Source organism: Mirounga leonina, unplaced genomic scaffold (assembly GCF_011800145.1).
Source record: "Mirounga leonina isolate KUSES-001 unplaced genomic scaffold, KU_Mleo_1.0 Mir_166, whole genome shotgun sequence".
Lineage (NCBI taxonomy): Eukaryota > Metazoa > Chordata > Mammalia > Carnivora > Phocidae > Mirounga > Mirounga leonina.
Window position 1 is genome coordinate 513,272 of NW_023270418.1, and position 15,296 is coordinate 528,567.

Sequence of the window (15,296 nt, forward strand, 5' to 3'; positions counted from 1 at the left end):
TCATCCAGCATCACAACCTGAGTGGAAGGCAGTCGCTTAACCAACTGAGCCACCCAGGTGCCCCCTGTCTACGTTGATTTTAATTTTCTTTCTCTAGATTCTTTTTTTTTTTTGAAGACTTATTTTCAGAGAGAGAGAGTGAGCACATGCACAAATGGTGGGTGGGGGGCATAGAGGGGGAGGGAGAGAGGGAGAGCATCTTCAGCAGACTCTGCACTGAGCATGGAGCCTGGCGTGGGGCTCGATATCATGACCCTGAGATCATGACCTGAGCCAAAATCAAGAGTCTGACACTTAACTAACTGAGCTACCCAGGTGCCCCTCTTTCTCTAGATTCTTTTCTTTTTTTTTTATTAAGATTTTATTTATTTATTTGACAGAGAGTTAGGGAGAGCAGGAACATAAGCAGGGGGAGTGGGAGAGGGAGAGGCAGGCTTCCCGCTGAGCGGGGAGCCCGATGCAGGACTCGATCCCGGGACCCTGGGACCATGACCTGAGCCGAAGGCAGACGCTGAACGACTGAGCCACCCAGGAGCCCCATGTATGCTTTTATATTTAAAGCAGGTTTCTTGTAGACAACCTATAGTTGTAGTATTTTTGTTTTGTTTTTTAAAATCCACTCTGACAATCTATGAATTTTTTTTTTTAGATCATTTGCACTTAACATGATTATCAATATGGTGATTAGGTGAAAATATTATCATCTTGTATGTTTTTCTTTTTCTTTTTCTTCTCTGTTCTTTGTTCCTTTTTTCCTTCTTGTCTTGCCTTTTTAATTTTTTTTAAGATTTTTTATTTTTTAAAGATTTATTTATTTATTTATTTGACAGAGACACAGCGAGAGAGGGAACACAAGCAGGGGGAGTGGGAGAGGGAGAAGCAGGCTTCCCGCCGAGCAGGGATCCCGATGCGGGGCTCGGTCCCAGGACCCCGGGATCATGACCTGAGCCGAAGGCAGACGCTTAACTGACTGAACCACCCAGGCACCCCATATTTTTGTTCTTTTTTTTAAAAGATTTTATTTATTTATTTTAGAGAGAGCACAAATGGGGGTGGGGAGAAGAGGGAGAAGCAGACTCCCCGCTGAGGAGGGAGCCCAATGTGGGGCTCTATCCCAGGACCCTGGGATCATGACCTGAGCCGAAGTCAGGTGCTTAACTGACTGAGCCACCCAGGCACCCCTTTTCTTGCCTTTTTAAAAAATATTAATTGGGTGTCTTTAGCATTTTATTTTGTCTCTACTCTTAGCCTATTACTTATGCCTTTTTAGAGGTTGCCCTTGGGTTAACATTATACACTTTATCACTGCCTACCTGCAAATACTATTATAGTATCTTATAACTATTATAGCATCTTTTACAAGTACACTTACAAGTATACTTCCATTTCTCTACTTTCATCAAGAAATTAAAAAATGAGAGAAAGTCTGTTATGTTTACGCACATAATTGTACATATTTAAAGGTACTCTGTTCTGTTGTATTGTTTTAGATTGCCGTCTGGTATTATTTTCATTTAAGCCTGAAGAACTTCTTTTATCATTTCTTTTAGTATAAGTTTGCTGGCAATTTTCTCATCTTTTATTTGTCTGAAAAAGTGTGTATTTCACCCCCATTTTTGAAGAATAGTTTTGCTGGTGTTTCAGGTTTGCAATTCTCTCAGCTCTTTAAAGCTGTGTTTTGTGTTCTGGCTTGCACTTACTGATAAGAAGTCTGAATTCATTCTTATCTTTGTTCTTTTGAACATAATGTTTCTTTTTCCTTAGGCTGCTCTTAAAATTATCTCTTTGGCTTTGGCTTTTAGTGATTTGATTATAATATGCCGTCATGTACAGTTTTGAGGTTTATCCTGCTTGGGTTTGTTGAGTTTCTAGGAGCTGTGGGTTTATAATTTTCACCAAATTTGGAAGATTTTGGCTATTGTTTGGTCCAAATATATATATATTTGATATATAATACATACATTAGAGAGGAAGCTTGCAGGCATGGCCAGGGGTGGGAGGGGCAGAGGGGGAGGGAAAGAGAGAATAAGAGAATCTTAAGTAGGGGTGCCTGGGTGGCTCAGTCGTTAAGCATCTGTCTTCTGCTCAGGTCATGATCCCAGGGTCCTGGGATCAAGCCCCGTATCCAGCTCCCTGCTTGCGGGAAGCCTGCCTCTCCCTCTCCCACTCCCTCTGCTTGTGTTCCCTCTCTCGCTGTGTCTCTATCAAATAAATAAATAAAATCTTAAAAAAAAAAAAAAAAGAATCTTAAGTAGGCTCCACGCTCAGCAAGGAGCCCAATGTGGGGCTGATCTTACAACCCTGAGATCATGACCTGAGCCCAAATCAAGAGTTGGATGCTTAACTGACTGAGACACCCAGGCGCCCCAGTCAAATATTTAAAAGCATTTCCTCCTCCTTTCCTGGGAGTTATACATATTCAAGAACTTGATTTATTGGGAGGTTAGGGGGTATCCTTAGGGTGTGTCTGCCACAACTTCCCAAAGCAGAGGCCTGGTGACCTTCCCACTGTGTCAGTATCCATTACCCTCCACCTACTACAGGTAGTAAGGTCCATTTGTGCCTTTGCAGGTGATCTTTGTTTTATGACAAAATATATAATTTGGAATTTTCTCATAATAAGCATCTCATCTTAGTGAATAGAATTAAGATGAAAATCTTCCCTAGGATATACCTGTAAGACTGAAAGAAATTCTAATTTAATGACATAGATACAGTTGACAGTAGCAAATGCTTCCTTATGTAATTGAATGTGACATTAATTCTCCTACTATGCTTTGTCAAATTACTCTTATTCTTCAGTGCAGGAATCACAGCCATGGCCCCCACCCTCCAGGATTTGGTCGACATGGAATCTGTGCATCTGAAAGCAAAGAACTTGCCAAAGCGAGAGAAGCTCTTCCTCTTATAGAGGACTCTAGTAACTGTGACATTGTAAAAGCTACTCAGTAAGTCTCCCCAGTGTTTCATTTTATCCTGTGTTCTGTTGAATTATAATAACATTTGTGCATTTCATGGCATCCCAGTGTATACCTTCCTCACTTCATAGTTTTAGCGCTAGCATGTTTGTCCTACCAACATCAGAGCACTTAATGCAGTGCACCTTATTAGCTGTTGATTACCAGTCTCTCCCATTAAATCATGAGCAGCTTCTTAGCAAATGCATGTCGTTTTTATCCTTGTCGTCCCAGTGCTTTTGCATAGTTCTTGTCATGTATCAGGTGCTGAATAAATCTTTGTTGAGTGAATGAATGATTATAAATGATACTAAAACTATGAGTTTGAAACACAAATCTGAGTTTTTAAAAATGTACTACAACCTAAATAGGTCAACAGAATGGAGAAATATCAGCTCACACATTTATGGATATTTTAAACAATTATTTATTGAGTACTTTCTATGTACCTATTGTACTGGGTGCACTGGAAGAAAGTCAGTAAAGTAAAATAGGTTTTCTGACCACTTGAAACATACAGCGGGTTATTTGCTTGCACTGAAAATGAAAGTATGTTTTGAAAGTTTCGCCTTAAGATCTCCATATGTGGGTATGTGCATTAAATCAATCCTAACATTTTCACCCTCATGGATCTCACTGTTCATTAACGTCCACCCCACCTCTTGCCATTGAACGTATTTTGAAATATTTTGTCTCTCAGACTACATTAATTGACTACTACATTTTCTTAGTAATCAAATACAAATCTGCCCATCAGAGCTTCTAATCAACTTATAAGGAACTAATGTTATCACACTAACTTGATACAATTCTGTCAAAAGCAAAGATGTTTGGTGATTAATTAGCCTGTTAAGCCTTAACAGAGACTAATGTGTTATTTATGATAAAAAATAATCGACAATTATTTGAGTATTCTAATTACTAATTTATATGAACTCTAGAGGCCCTTGGAACTGCTACTTTAGGTGAATATTATTTGATATTATTTATATTCTTGTGTTTATATGAAGGTAAGAGTGTTCTTAAGGTAAATATTTGCTTTAATTAGCATAGAAGCGTTTAAATGTTTATCTGCTGCCAGTAAAGCTCTGTTATAATAAATGTAAGAAATTAGGCTACATTCACAGGGAATCTCAGTAAAAACTCACATTTTATATCTTTCCTAAAATTTCCTTCAGATCTTGGACCTTCTTAAGTGGTTGTGGGAATATCATTAGGTAGTATTTGGAAAGGGCAAAAGAGAACTAGGATAAGTACATTCTCTAAATTACTAAAATCTCATTAATGTGTACTCTTATATTTCTCACATAAAGGGAGTATTTTTCAGTAAAATATTAAAGTTGACATTTAAAACTTGGAGAATATGAATAGATGTATCATTATGTATCTCTTATTACTATTTTCACGTAGCATTGTCAAACAGGTATCTCTACCTTAAAAAGTGCCATGACAGACTGATAAGCACACACATTTTGGTAAGGCAGAAATTATTTAATCTAAAATGTGATTTTGACCCTTGAGGGCCTGTTGAAGCATTCGGGTCCCTCTAAATGGAAATAAGTTTCAAAGAAAGTGCTAAATGGTCTGTTGGGGACTTAATAGTTACTGTTAGAAAGAAATAAAGCTAATGAATGATTTTAAAAATTACTATAGCATTAAAAAGAGACATTTCTCATTCTGATAGTCCGTTAAATAACCCTCTTCAATATTCCTCAAGTCCGTCCCTCCCTTTTCCATCTCTTAGTTTAGGTTCTCATTGCCTCTCACCTGTATATCTATACAAGAGTCACCCTCTTCTTTTTTTTTAAAGATTTTGTTTATTTATTTGAGACAGAGAGAATGAGATACGGAGAGCATGAGAGGGAGGAGGGTCAGAGGGAGAAGCAGACTCCCTGCCGAGCAGGGAGCCCGATGCGGGACTCGATCCTGGGACTCCAGGATCATGACCTGAGCCGAAGGCAGTTGCTTAACCAACTGAGCCACCCAGGCGCCCAAGAATCACCCTCTTCTAATTAATTAACTCCCATTCCACCACTAATGCGACCTTTCTTAAAACTCAAAGTGTGTGTGCTTTCCTCTTTAAAACCTTCAGTGGCTTCCCTTTGAGCTAAGAAGTCTAAACTCATAGCATGGCCTAGAAGGCCCACACAGTCTTCGCCTACCTCTTCTAGCCTTGTCTCTTGCCATTCCCTTTCTTTATGCTTAATGCTTCTGCCATGCTAACTTGCCTATATTTCTCTGAACATCATGCAGTTTCACATCTCTGATTTTTGTCCATGCTATTTCCTCGGCCTCAGATACCCTTCCTTCGGCCTATGAGACAGCTCACATATATCATGCTTCATCTCCTTCAGGAAGGGCTAATCTTTCCTTTCTTTACTGTAACTATACCATGTCTACATTGTATTGTTGAATTTATCCCATTCCTACTTTGCTGTCTCTCTCCCATGTTAAGGGATAGGATTGTAGTCAGGGATCAGCACTATGCATTTCTGGCATATAGTAGAGGATAAAATGAAATTTACTGAAGGGAGGGGAAATGTGAATGTTGAAATTTAGTTAAGAAAATCAAGTTCAACTCCCAAATGGGTTGGTCTGATCAGTTAGAAAATAAGGTTTACTTTTGTTGTTTACAAGGCTTAAAAATATGCTCTCTGTGTACATCTTTGTTAATTACTGTATTTCTGTGTCAACTGAAAGACAGATTGGATAAAGATGTGATGAAGAAATTTTGGTATTTGAACTTATTTTAATGGTATCAATTATGCTTTTTTTTTTTTTCTTATTTGAGATACGGGATTTTTGAACGTTGTAAAGAGTTGGTAGAAGCAGGATATGATGTCAGGCAACCAGACAAAGAAAATGTGTCGCTTCTTCATTGGGCTGCTATTAACAACAGGCTGGATCTTGTAAAGTAAGATGGGATATATGTGTGTTAATTAAGTGTGTATTTGTTATTCTAGACCTCTCTTCATTTGTCTTTTTCTTCAAGTCAAGTATGAATGTTGTACCGTGTGTCATCTTTTATTGTGAATGAATACCTGAAACTTCATGCCATACACATCAGTTCGTAGTGTTGAAAAGAACCTTAGTGATCGTCTATTTTTCTTAGAATAAATACATGAAAACAGAAATTATGATAACCCTGCCTATAAGCACTCAGACCTACAGAAGTCTGAGATTCACACAATAGCATCAAACAGATCCCTGGTGAAATATTCTCAGCAAAAACCTTGGAGTTTAAGAAAATAAAAATGTACTAACGTTTAAAATATACTAAAATAAACACACTTTATATTCCCTGGCAAACTCCTTTTCCGTGGAAATAAACTAGATTATTTGGATAATATGATATATGAAGTATAACTTGAAAATAACGAGATTAATTCCTATAAGCCACAGAAGAAAATAAGTCTCTTTACCTTACAGGTTTACTTGATACCACTGTATCACACCTGTGACCCCGAAATAGAAAGCCAAATACTCAGTGTCTAACTTTTCTGAAAGGATTTTGAATGAGTTTTTTACTATTTACTTTTAGAATTCAGTCCCGCCTAGTAATTCTAATTCTAAACTGTTAAAAGTGACATAATTCCACCTTTCGTCTTGCAAGTTAAGTAGAATGTCTCGATGATCCTAAATGTTTTGAATATAAACCGTTTTGAGAGTGCTGAGTAATTAGAGTACATGGAGAATAGTTGTTGTGCGTTTGGTATGTCAGTTACAATGGAATGCTCCTGACAGCAGGAGTAATTATTGATATGCTGAGAATATTTCCACCAGGGATCTGTTTGATGCTCTTGTGTGAATCTCAGACTTCTGTAGGTCTGAGTGCTTATAGGCAGGGTTATCATAATTTCTGTTTTCATGTATTTCTTACTAAGAAAAATTAATGTTTTCTTTCTCAGCATGAATTTTAAGTTTTAAATCTTATTTCCATTTATGTCTGTTTTTAATAGGTTTTATATTTCAAAAGGTGCTGTAGTAGATCAGTTGGGTGGAGATTTAAATTCGACTCCTCTTCACTGGGCCATCAGGTAAAGATTTCTTTGAACACTGAAATTGCTATTCAGAATCAAAGTGACTTAAGTTCATTTTCTGAATCTTGTAGACCAGCACTTTCTTACAGAATTTTCTGTGATAATGGAAGTGTCCGTTTTGTGGTGGCCACTAGCCACATGTGAAATATGACTAATGCAACTAAGGAAATGAATTTTTATTTAATTTTATTTAATTTTAACTAATTTGAATTTAAATAGCCACATGTGGCTAGTAACTACCATATTAGAAACTGTTGTTATAGACCATTTGAAAGGCTTTCTTTCCCTTTTTACTCCCCACCTTCATTAAAAAAAAAAAAAAAAATTATAGTTTTAAAGAGTTTCCAGAGACAGTGTTTTTTAGTGTTTAATTTAGGGTTCCATTATGATGCTAAAACTCAAATATGTGTATTATACTTGCTTATAATCAAAGTAAGTATCTTTTTATCTGATTACATGGATAAAGTGATAGTTCAGAGAACTGTAAACTCAGTTCTTTTTTTTCAAATTTTTGTTTAAATTCTAGTTAGTTAACATACAGTGCAATATTGGTTTCAGGAGTAGCATTCAGTGATTCATCACTTACATATAACACCTAGTACTCATTATAACAAGTGCCCTCCTTAATACCCATCTCAGTCAGTTCTTTTCTGTGGTATATATTGGCCATTTGAAGCTCAAGTTAACATGCTTGTCTTGATACTTAACAATTTCTTCATCTGTCATTTTAATTCCAGTCTCTGGTTGGTGGGGTTGGCATGAACCCCAAACTAAAATGAATAATTGTTCATTTAAGAAAAGGAGTAGAGTCTTTTTTCCATAGCCAAGAATTTTGAAGAATTTAGGTTACCTCATCCCTTTTAAGCTAGCAAGGTACAATGCTTTACATGGAAAATGAGCCATATTCAAGTGTAAAAGTATGTAGTTCCTAAGAATAAATAATACTTCACGTATACCTGTAGTCTGTGAATGTTGTACTTCAGTGTATCTGGCTCATGATTATTTCTTGTTTTTAAAATAGCAACAGTGAGGGGCACCTGGGTGGCTCAGTCAAGTGTCTGTCTTCAGCTCAGGTCATGATCCCAGGGTTCTGGGATCGAGCCCTTGCAGGGCTCCCTGCTCCGCGGGAAGCCTGCTTCTCCCTCTTCTACACCCATACCCCCCCTCCCCGGCTTGTGTTCCCTCTCTGTGTCTCTCTCTGTCAAATAAATAAATAAAATCTTTAAGAAACATTTTTAATAAAATAGCAACAGTGAAGTCTAAGTGGTTTTTTTTTGTTTTTTTTTTTTAAGATTTTATTTATTTATTTGAGACAGAGAGAATGAGAGGGAGGAGGGTCAGAGGGAGAAGCAGACTCCCTGCCGAGCAGGGAGCCCGATGCGGGACTCGATCCCGGGACTCCAGGATCATGACCTGAGCCGAAGGCAGTCGCCTAACCAACTGAGCCACCCAGGCGCCCAGTCTAAGTGGTTTTAAAGTTTTCATTTTGGGCATTAGTCATGTGAAATAATTACTTATATGTGGTAGCAACTAAAGGTTTATAGTACATTGGGAGGTTATTAAGTGTATTACCAGCACTCAAGAAAGACTTTCCAGATAGCTCTAAGTTTGGAGCATTAAAGTGAAATATGTTTAGAGAATCTCCAGTGTTTTAAAAGTCTGTTAGGAAATACTCTTTATATTGAACCAAATCTTTCCTGTCTTAGGGATATCAGTTTCTCCCTGAAGTTTTTCTTTTTCTGCATGCTACAGAAAACAGTATAATTTTTATCCTCTATTTACAGACAAGGACATTTGCCTATGGTCATATTATTACTACAGTATGGAGCAGACCCCACTCTCATTGATGGGGAGGGCTTCAGCAGCATCCACCTGGCAGTATTATTTCAACACATGCCCATTATAGCCTATCTCATCTCCAAAGGACAGGTATGTTTTGAAACCTATCTCATACTCCAGCTATTGTGAACCTGAAGAGATTGGGAGGATGGTTAGTAATAGTCTGTCCTCATTTTTAAAGTAGAAGTTATAGATATCCAGATACTCAAATATTAACCTCAGTAAAGCTAGCTATTGAATGCTGCTTTTCTAGCTTCATTGGAGCAAAAAGGACAGGTCATTTAGCACAGTAACATATAATAGGTATTTTTGAAACTTGTAAGCCTGCAGTAGTTTTCCTTAAGATCCCAGTAATTTGCAGAGTTTTTCAAAAACATGACTTCAAAAGCCTGTATTTTTCTTCTGGTTGAATGTAGAAATGGTAGTCAGATCACTAAATTAACCCATCATTTGCTTTCATTATTTGAGTCCAAATGGGAGACCAATTTGAATGTGTGCTTATTATTGTTCTCTAAAGTAATTCCATGAAAAATGACTTGCCTCAAGAGGCATCCATTTATGGCACAGGTTAAATTATAGGGTATAGGCGGTGGGAGTTTCACTGTCAGCTGTACTAGTCTGGGGTGTGCTTTCTGGTAGCAAAGTAGTTTATATATCAGCAGACTTGCCTGTAACAGGCGTGGAAACATGTTTGCACAAATGCTCTTGGAATGATTGTGTTCTTTTTAAATAAGCACTTTCTCTCAGACTTAGCCAGCTGAAGTAGAATAATTATAACCTCTTGGGTCTCATTTTGGGAAGAAGTATGAGGAGGAGCCCTGTCTGCTTCTCTTTGGGCTCTTTCCCAAGTTGTATTCCTCCAGGGCCCAAAAGACTCTTAGGTAACTGAAACTCTTTCTTTGACTTGGATGGAACCGTTATTGTGTACCTCAAACCTGGGCCCACTTATTAAAAGGAGCATATCCTCGTGGAGATAGGGTTTCCTTTTTTCCCCCTATATTCTAAAAAATAGAAAAGAATTTTTCACGTTTTACTCTTGGAAACAGAAGTCCAAAAATACGGTGAGTTGCTTCAGAAAAGATGGACATTTCACTATTCCTGGTGTGTTTACATAAAGACTGGGTACCATTGTATAAGACACGGTAGTTTGAATTACTACTGTGTCAGTTAAGGTGTAACCTCCATGATTCCTAAGGTCTCTGCAGTCTCTTATATTTGATGGCCATTATCAGCATTCTCCCCCTTCCCTTAGCTCTCTTCCATTCACATTATACATTTTAAACCATATATTCAGATTTTCCCTTTAAGAATATTTTGTAGAAATCAATGGATTTTTACCCCATGGATGTGAAGCAGAACATTCTTTTGTTCAAATGATATTTGAACCCTTCTTGTAAACACAGTGGTAATGTTGAATGTATTAGAGAGCTACTTCCATTAAGAGAAGAGAGAATTTTGACTGCGTTTACAGTAAGTCTGATTGACTCTTCATTTTGAACAGAGTGTGAATATGACAGATTTAAATGGGCAGACACCTCTCATGTTATCAGCTCACAAAGTACTTGGGTAAGTACATTTAACTGAATTGCCTCATTTTGATTCTTGGTTCTAACTGTGTATATAATTTTAAGTATCTTAGTCTATGTTGAGATGATACTACCTTGTGAAGAAGAAAGATTTTCCACCTTGTGGCTGATAGGAACTTTTAATGTAGTTGTGGTTAGACAGGCACCACTGAAATAAATTTTCTTTTTCCTGGTAGCTTTGGGGAAAAGTTTGAAAACTACTAATAAGAAAAAAATTTCCTTACAAAACAAGTAGAGATTCCATAGCATATACTTATTAATGTGACTTATATTTTTAAGTTTGCATTTTTTAAAAAAGAGCTACAAGTTTAAATGTTCTCATAATTTGAAATCTAGATGATAAAATCTTTTCAGAAAACAATACATTTTGAGGTTCTCTGACGTTGACCGCTCTGAAAATATTAATTGTAACTGATCTATGAATATAGTCTATTGCTATGTTTATATTAAGTATTTACATACTTAAGTTTTTCTATGTATTGTCTAAACACATGTGATTAATGACCACCATATAGTCCCAACTTCTGGTATTCTTTCTGTCCAAATACTCGCCAGTTTTACCTTTATGAATTTGTTTCCAGTGTTGTACTTAATTTCTGATTCTGCTTTTACTTAGGACCTCTCTCCTAGGAACTGAGTTAGTTGTGATGCCATTTGATTTTGTTCATGGAGGTGCTGGGGCTGGGGGTTGAATTTTGTTAAAAAGCATTTCATCTTTTTTGCTGATAACTCTAAAGTCAGATAATAGTGTTTAAAGATGTTGATAGAATAAATAAGTAGAATATTGCTTTATTAAAAGAATCTCTTGAGCAGTCACGAAGGAAGGGAAGATATTGATGGTAAAGTAAAAATACTGAATTCTGCCTGCAATAATTGGTTTACGGGAACATGCAAAGTTAGCTTTTGGCCTATCCCCTCAAATATAATGTTGTACGTTTAGTTTTTAATTAGGTAAATGACATAGCATTGGCCAAAGTTAAATTCACAATTTAAGAAAAAATGTTAACCAATAGAACAATAACATGAAAGTAAAAGTTTGAAAAACAAAAGCAGTTATTCCACTGTATTGACATTGAAATTATATTATCTGTGTAGCAGACTGTCACTTGTAGATGTGTTTTTGGGGGGTGCATCTCTCCTATTAGCCCCTGGAATAGAACTCTGCAGAAAGAAGTTTCTTGGTTTTCAGAATACTTAACTGATTGGTCAATTTATACCTTAGCTTAAAAAATTTGTTATTTTGCATTTACCCGTGAAATCATTCATCTCTCTTAATACTCCTGGGTATTTTATTGTTTTGAGACAGGCCAGAACCAACTGGATTTCTTTTAAAGTTTAATCCTTCTCTCAATGTGGTTGATAAAATACACCAAAACACTCCACTCCACTGGGCGGTTGCAGCAGGAAATGTTAATGCAGTTGATAAACTTTTGGAAGCTGGTTCTAGCCTGGATATTCGAAATGTTAAGGTATGACCAGGTATTTATCTCCCTTAGTTTATTATGTCTTCAGTTAGAAAATTAGTACATCAACATAAACATAAGCTATACATATATTTTCAATTAACCACAAGATAAATAACCATCAACTGTAGCTGGCTACTTTCAGAATGAATACATTTGAGTCTGTGATTCTGCTGATTTCTTATAAAATGTTTAGCACCCATACTCTGTGGAAAATATAATTGAATTTTCTGTCTCTCTTTTTAAGGGTGAAACACCTCTTGATATAGCTCTACAAAACAAAAATCGCCTCATTATTCACATGCTAAAAACAGAAGCCAAAATGAGAGCCAACAAGAAGTTCAGACTTTGGAGGTGGCTGCAGAAATGTGAGGTATGTTCATATGGGTCCTGTTCTGTGGGCCATAAGAACTGTTTTATTCATTTGTGTTTGTTTCTTAAGGCAAATCAGGGAGGAAACCAGGGCGAAACCAGGAAATTGGCTTAGTGCTACATTACATCTGCTAATCGCATCTTTTGCACACATCCCGTAGCCCAGAGTTGGAAATTTGGCACTTTCATTAGCAGTTTGCTATTGGTCCTCAGCTAGATGGCTCTAAAGCTACATGTTATCTTGTGAATGTCACAGCATACTTCCACATTTATTTAATGAATGAATTGAAAACAGACGGTTTAGATTCTTAAACAAGCAAAAGGAAAAATACCTTGTTGCGAGGAAGTTTGTGGAAGATTTTCTTAAAGAACTTTTTTTTTTTTTTTTTAAGATTTTATTTATTTATTTGAGACAGAGAGAATGAGAGAGAGCACATGAGAGGGGGGAGGGTCAGAGGCAGAAGCAGGTTCCCTGCCAAGCAGGGAGCCCGATGCGGGACTCGATCCAGGGACTCCAGGATCATGACCTGAGCCGAAGGCAGTCGCTTAACCAACTGAGCCACCGAGCGCCCTTAAAGAACTTTTTATTGAAATTTTTTTCAAGAGGAAAATAGTAACATTCAACACGGATGAGTTAGACTTTAAAAATAAGTATTGCAGACTTCAAGCATGTGATGGCTCTTCACAAAATGAAAACATGTGAAATTTCAAGAGATGTACCCCAAGTTTACTCTTTGTTTAACTTGGCAGTTCTGAGTGATGTTCTCCTAAACGTGAATGTGAATTGATAAAGTTAGGAAGTTCAGCTTGTTCTCATGAATGGCCCAAAAAATCTAAGTCATATTAGTGAACATAATTCAAATTCTATTTTTAATGTTTTCAAATATGACAGATGGCATCATCTTATCTAATAATGATCAGTAATTATATCCTCAGAACGATTCTAAATTCACAGACACCAGATTTCTATGCAGAGGTCATCACAAATACCGCACCTATTTTGGCATTCAGATGTATGGAGGGAGAGAGGAAGAAGTAACTGTCACTCCTCAGTATCCTTTGCCAGCTCCTTTGCTTCTCTCCTACCCCCTATTGGTAGGGTGCCCCAGGATTTTGTTCTTGGACCTCTTTTTTAATCCATTCATTCCCTTGGTGATTCCCTTGGTGATTTCATATACTTCCATGGCTTTTTTTCAAAAGGTTTTATTTATTTATTTGAGAGAGGGAGAGAAAGAGCACAAGTAGGGGGAGGGGCAGAAAGAGAGGGAGAAGCAGACTCCCCGCTGGGCAGGGAGCCCAATGTGGGGCTCGATCCCAGGACCGCAGGATCATGACCTGAGCCGAAGGCAGATGCTTAACCAACTGAGCCCCCCAAGCCCCCCAGTGCACTTCCATGGCTGTAAATGCCATGTACAGGTTGACAGCTTCCAAAGTTATCTCTAGTTCAGGTATTTCCAGACTCCTATACCAGTTGCCTACTTACCCGGTTCTGTGTCTGATAGGCATCTCCAGCATAACATATCCAAAACTGAACTGATCTTTGCCCCACTCCTCCCCACTGTTCCATCCACAGCCTTTCCCTTCTCAGTAGGTGGCAACTCGGGCTTCCCAGCCATTTTTGCCTTTTCTCTGTCACACCATGTATCCAGTCCATTAGAAAACCATATTGGCTAATTGTGCCTCAGTCTATATCCGGGAGTCTGACCCCTTGTCACTGTCCCACCAGTGGCATTTTGGTCCAGCCACCGTTATCTTTCATGCAGATTACTGCAGGTGTCTGACATCTCCTTGCCCCCACTCACCTCTAGTCCATTCTAATGGAGCAGCTAGATGCATCTTTTGAAATGTAGGGCAGGTCCTGTCATTCATCTGCTCAGAATCCTGTGATATCTCCCCCTTTGTCCCAATAAAAGCCAAAGTCCTTACAGTGACTTATAAGGCTCTGTGTGATCCAGGTATTTATGTACTGTTAAATCACTTAGTACATTTATTTGTCATCTTCTGCTAGAATTTAAGCTCCATGAGAGAAAGATCTTAAATCATGATGTGTCCCAAGTACCTAGAACAGTGCCCAGTGTACGGTACGCACTGGAATAGTTATTGAGTAAATAAATACTGTGGCTCATCTAGGAGTGTTAATGTCTGGGGTTAAAATTTGAGATCCATATTTAATTCATAGTTTTGTTCTGAGATTATGTTGCTTGTAGATTCTAAGTTTACTACTTTTTAAAAAATCTAAACTTGCTAATTTTATATTGCCATGCAAATTAGATTTAGGATTTTAAAGATTTGATAGCATTTGAAAGTATTCATCCTCAGAATACTTAAAGAAGTAAAAATCAAAGAAAATAGGGCAGAATAAGTTTTCTCCCTTTGCTGTTACAAAAGCCCTGCTGGCTTCCAAGGTCATGTATATTGCAGTTAAGGGACTGCATTGCAGCGGTGTGGAGCCCGGCTTCAGTGCAGTCAGTCACACCGTTGGTTCTTAGATACTTCATTGTTAACTTTGCCAGAATAAACCTGAATGATTAGCATCCTGAGGATTTAATTCAGTCTTTGGCCTCCGTGTGACATTTGACAACTGAGAACTACTCCTTTCTTGAAACTCTCTTCTCTGGCTTCATGGGGACCTTTCTCTTGGTTCTCATCCTGCCTTTCTGGTCACACCGGTCACTCTCTCTTGGTGACTTTTGATGACTTAGCTTTTTCCCCCTTAAATGTTTGTGTTGGCCAAGATTCCGCCCCTTTCCACCTGTACACAGTCTTTGGGATGTTGTTCATTCATCGCTTTCCAGCCTGTATACTGATGTGTACAAAATGTTCTCCTGGGTGGTAGACCTGCTTTTTCTGACTACCTCTTGGGGATCTCCTAGATGCCCATAGGCATCTGAAATTCCACATGCCCTAAACTGTCATCTTTTCTGCAAATTTGTTCCCTCTGACCTTCTTTATTAGGGGCTAGCACCATCTGGTGTTCAGGCTGGAACTCCTGTACTCTCCTCACTGAGATTTGGGTGTATTGATTTTTGTGTGGTTCCT

General features: G+C 37.8%; 1 protein-coding gene across 4 annotated transcripts in view; it reads left to right on the forward strand.

Annotated features, from left to right (window-relative positions):
* The window catches only part of ZDHHC13 (zinc finger DHHC-type palmitoyltransferase 13), a 57,991-nt gene that overhangs the window by 10,805 nt on the left and 31,890 nt on the right, over nt 1–15,296 (forward strand). For 2 of the 4 annotated variants that reach the window (XM_035012433.1, XM_035012434.1), the window contains 7 exons: nt 2,803–2,948; nt 5,749–5,871; nt 6,917–6,994; nt 8,782–8,926; nt 10,338–10,402; nt 11,729–11,891; nt 12,133–12,258. In XM_035012433.1, the coding sequence (XP_034868324.1) occupies nt 2,803–2,948; nt 5,749–5,871; nt 6,917–6,994; nt 8,782–8,926; nt 10,338–10,402; nt 11,729–11,891; nt 12,133–12,258 (846 nt within the window). The remainder of the gene's footprint in view (nt 1–2,802; nt 2,949–5,748; nt 5,872–6,916; nt 6,995–8,781; nt 8,927–10,337; nt 10,403–11,728; nt 11,892–12,132; nt 12,259–15,296) is intronic. The other 2 variants (XM_035012436.1, XM_035012435.1) reach the window with 2 other exon arrangements.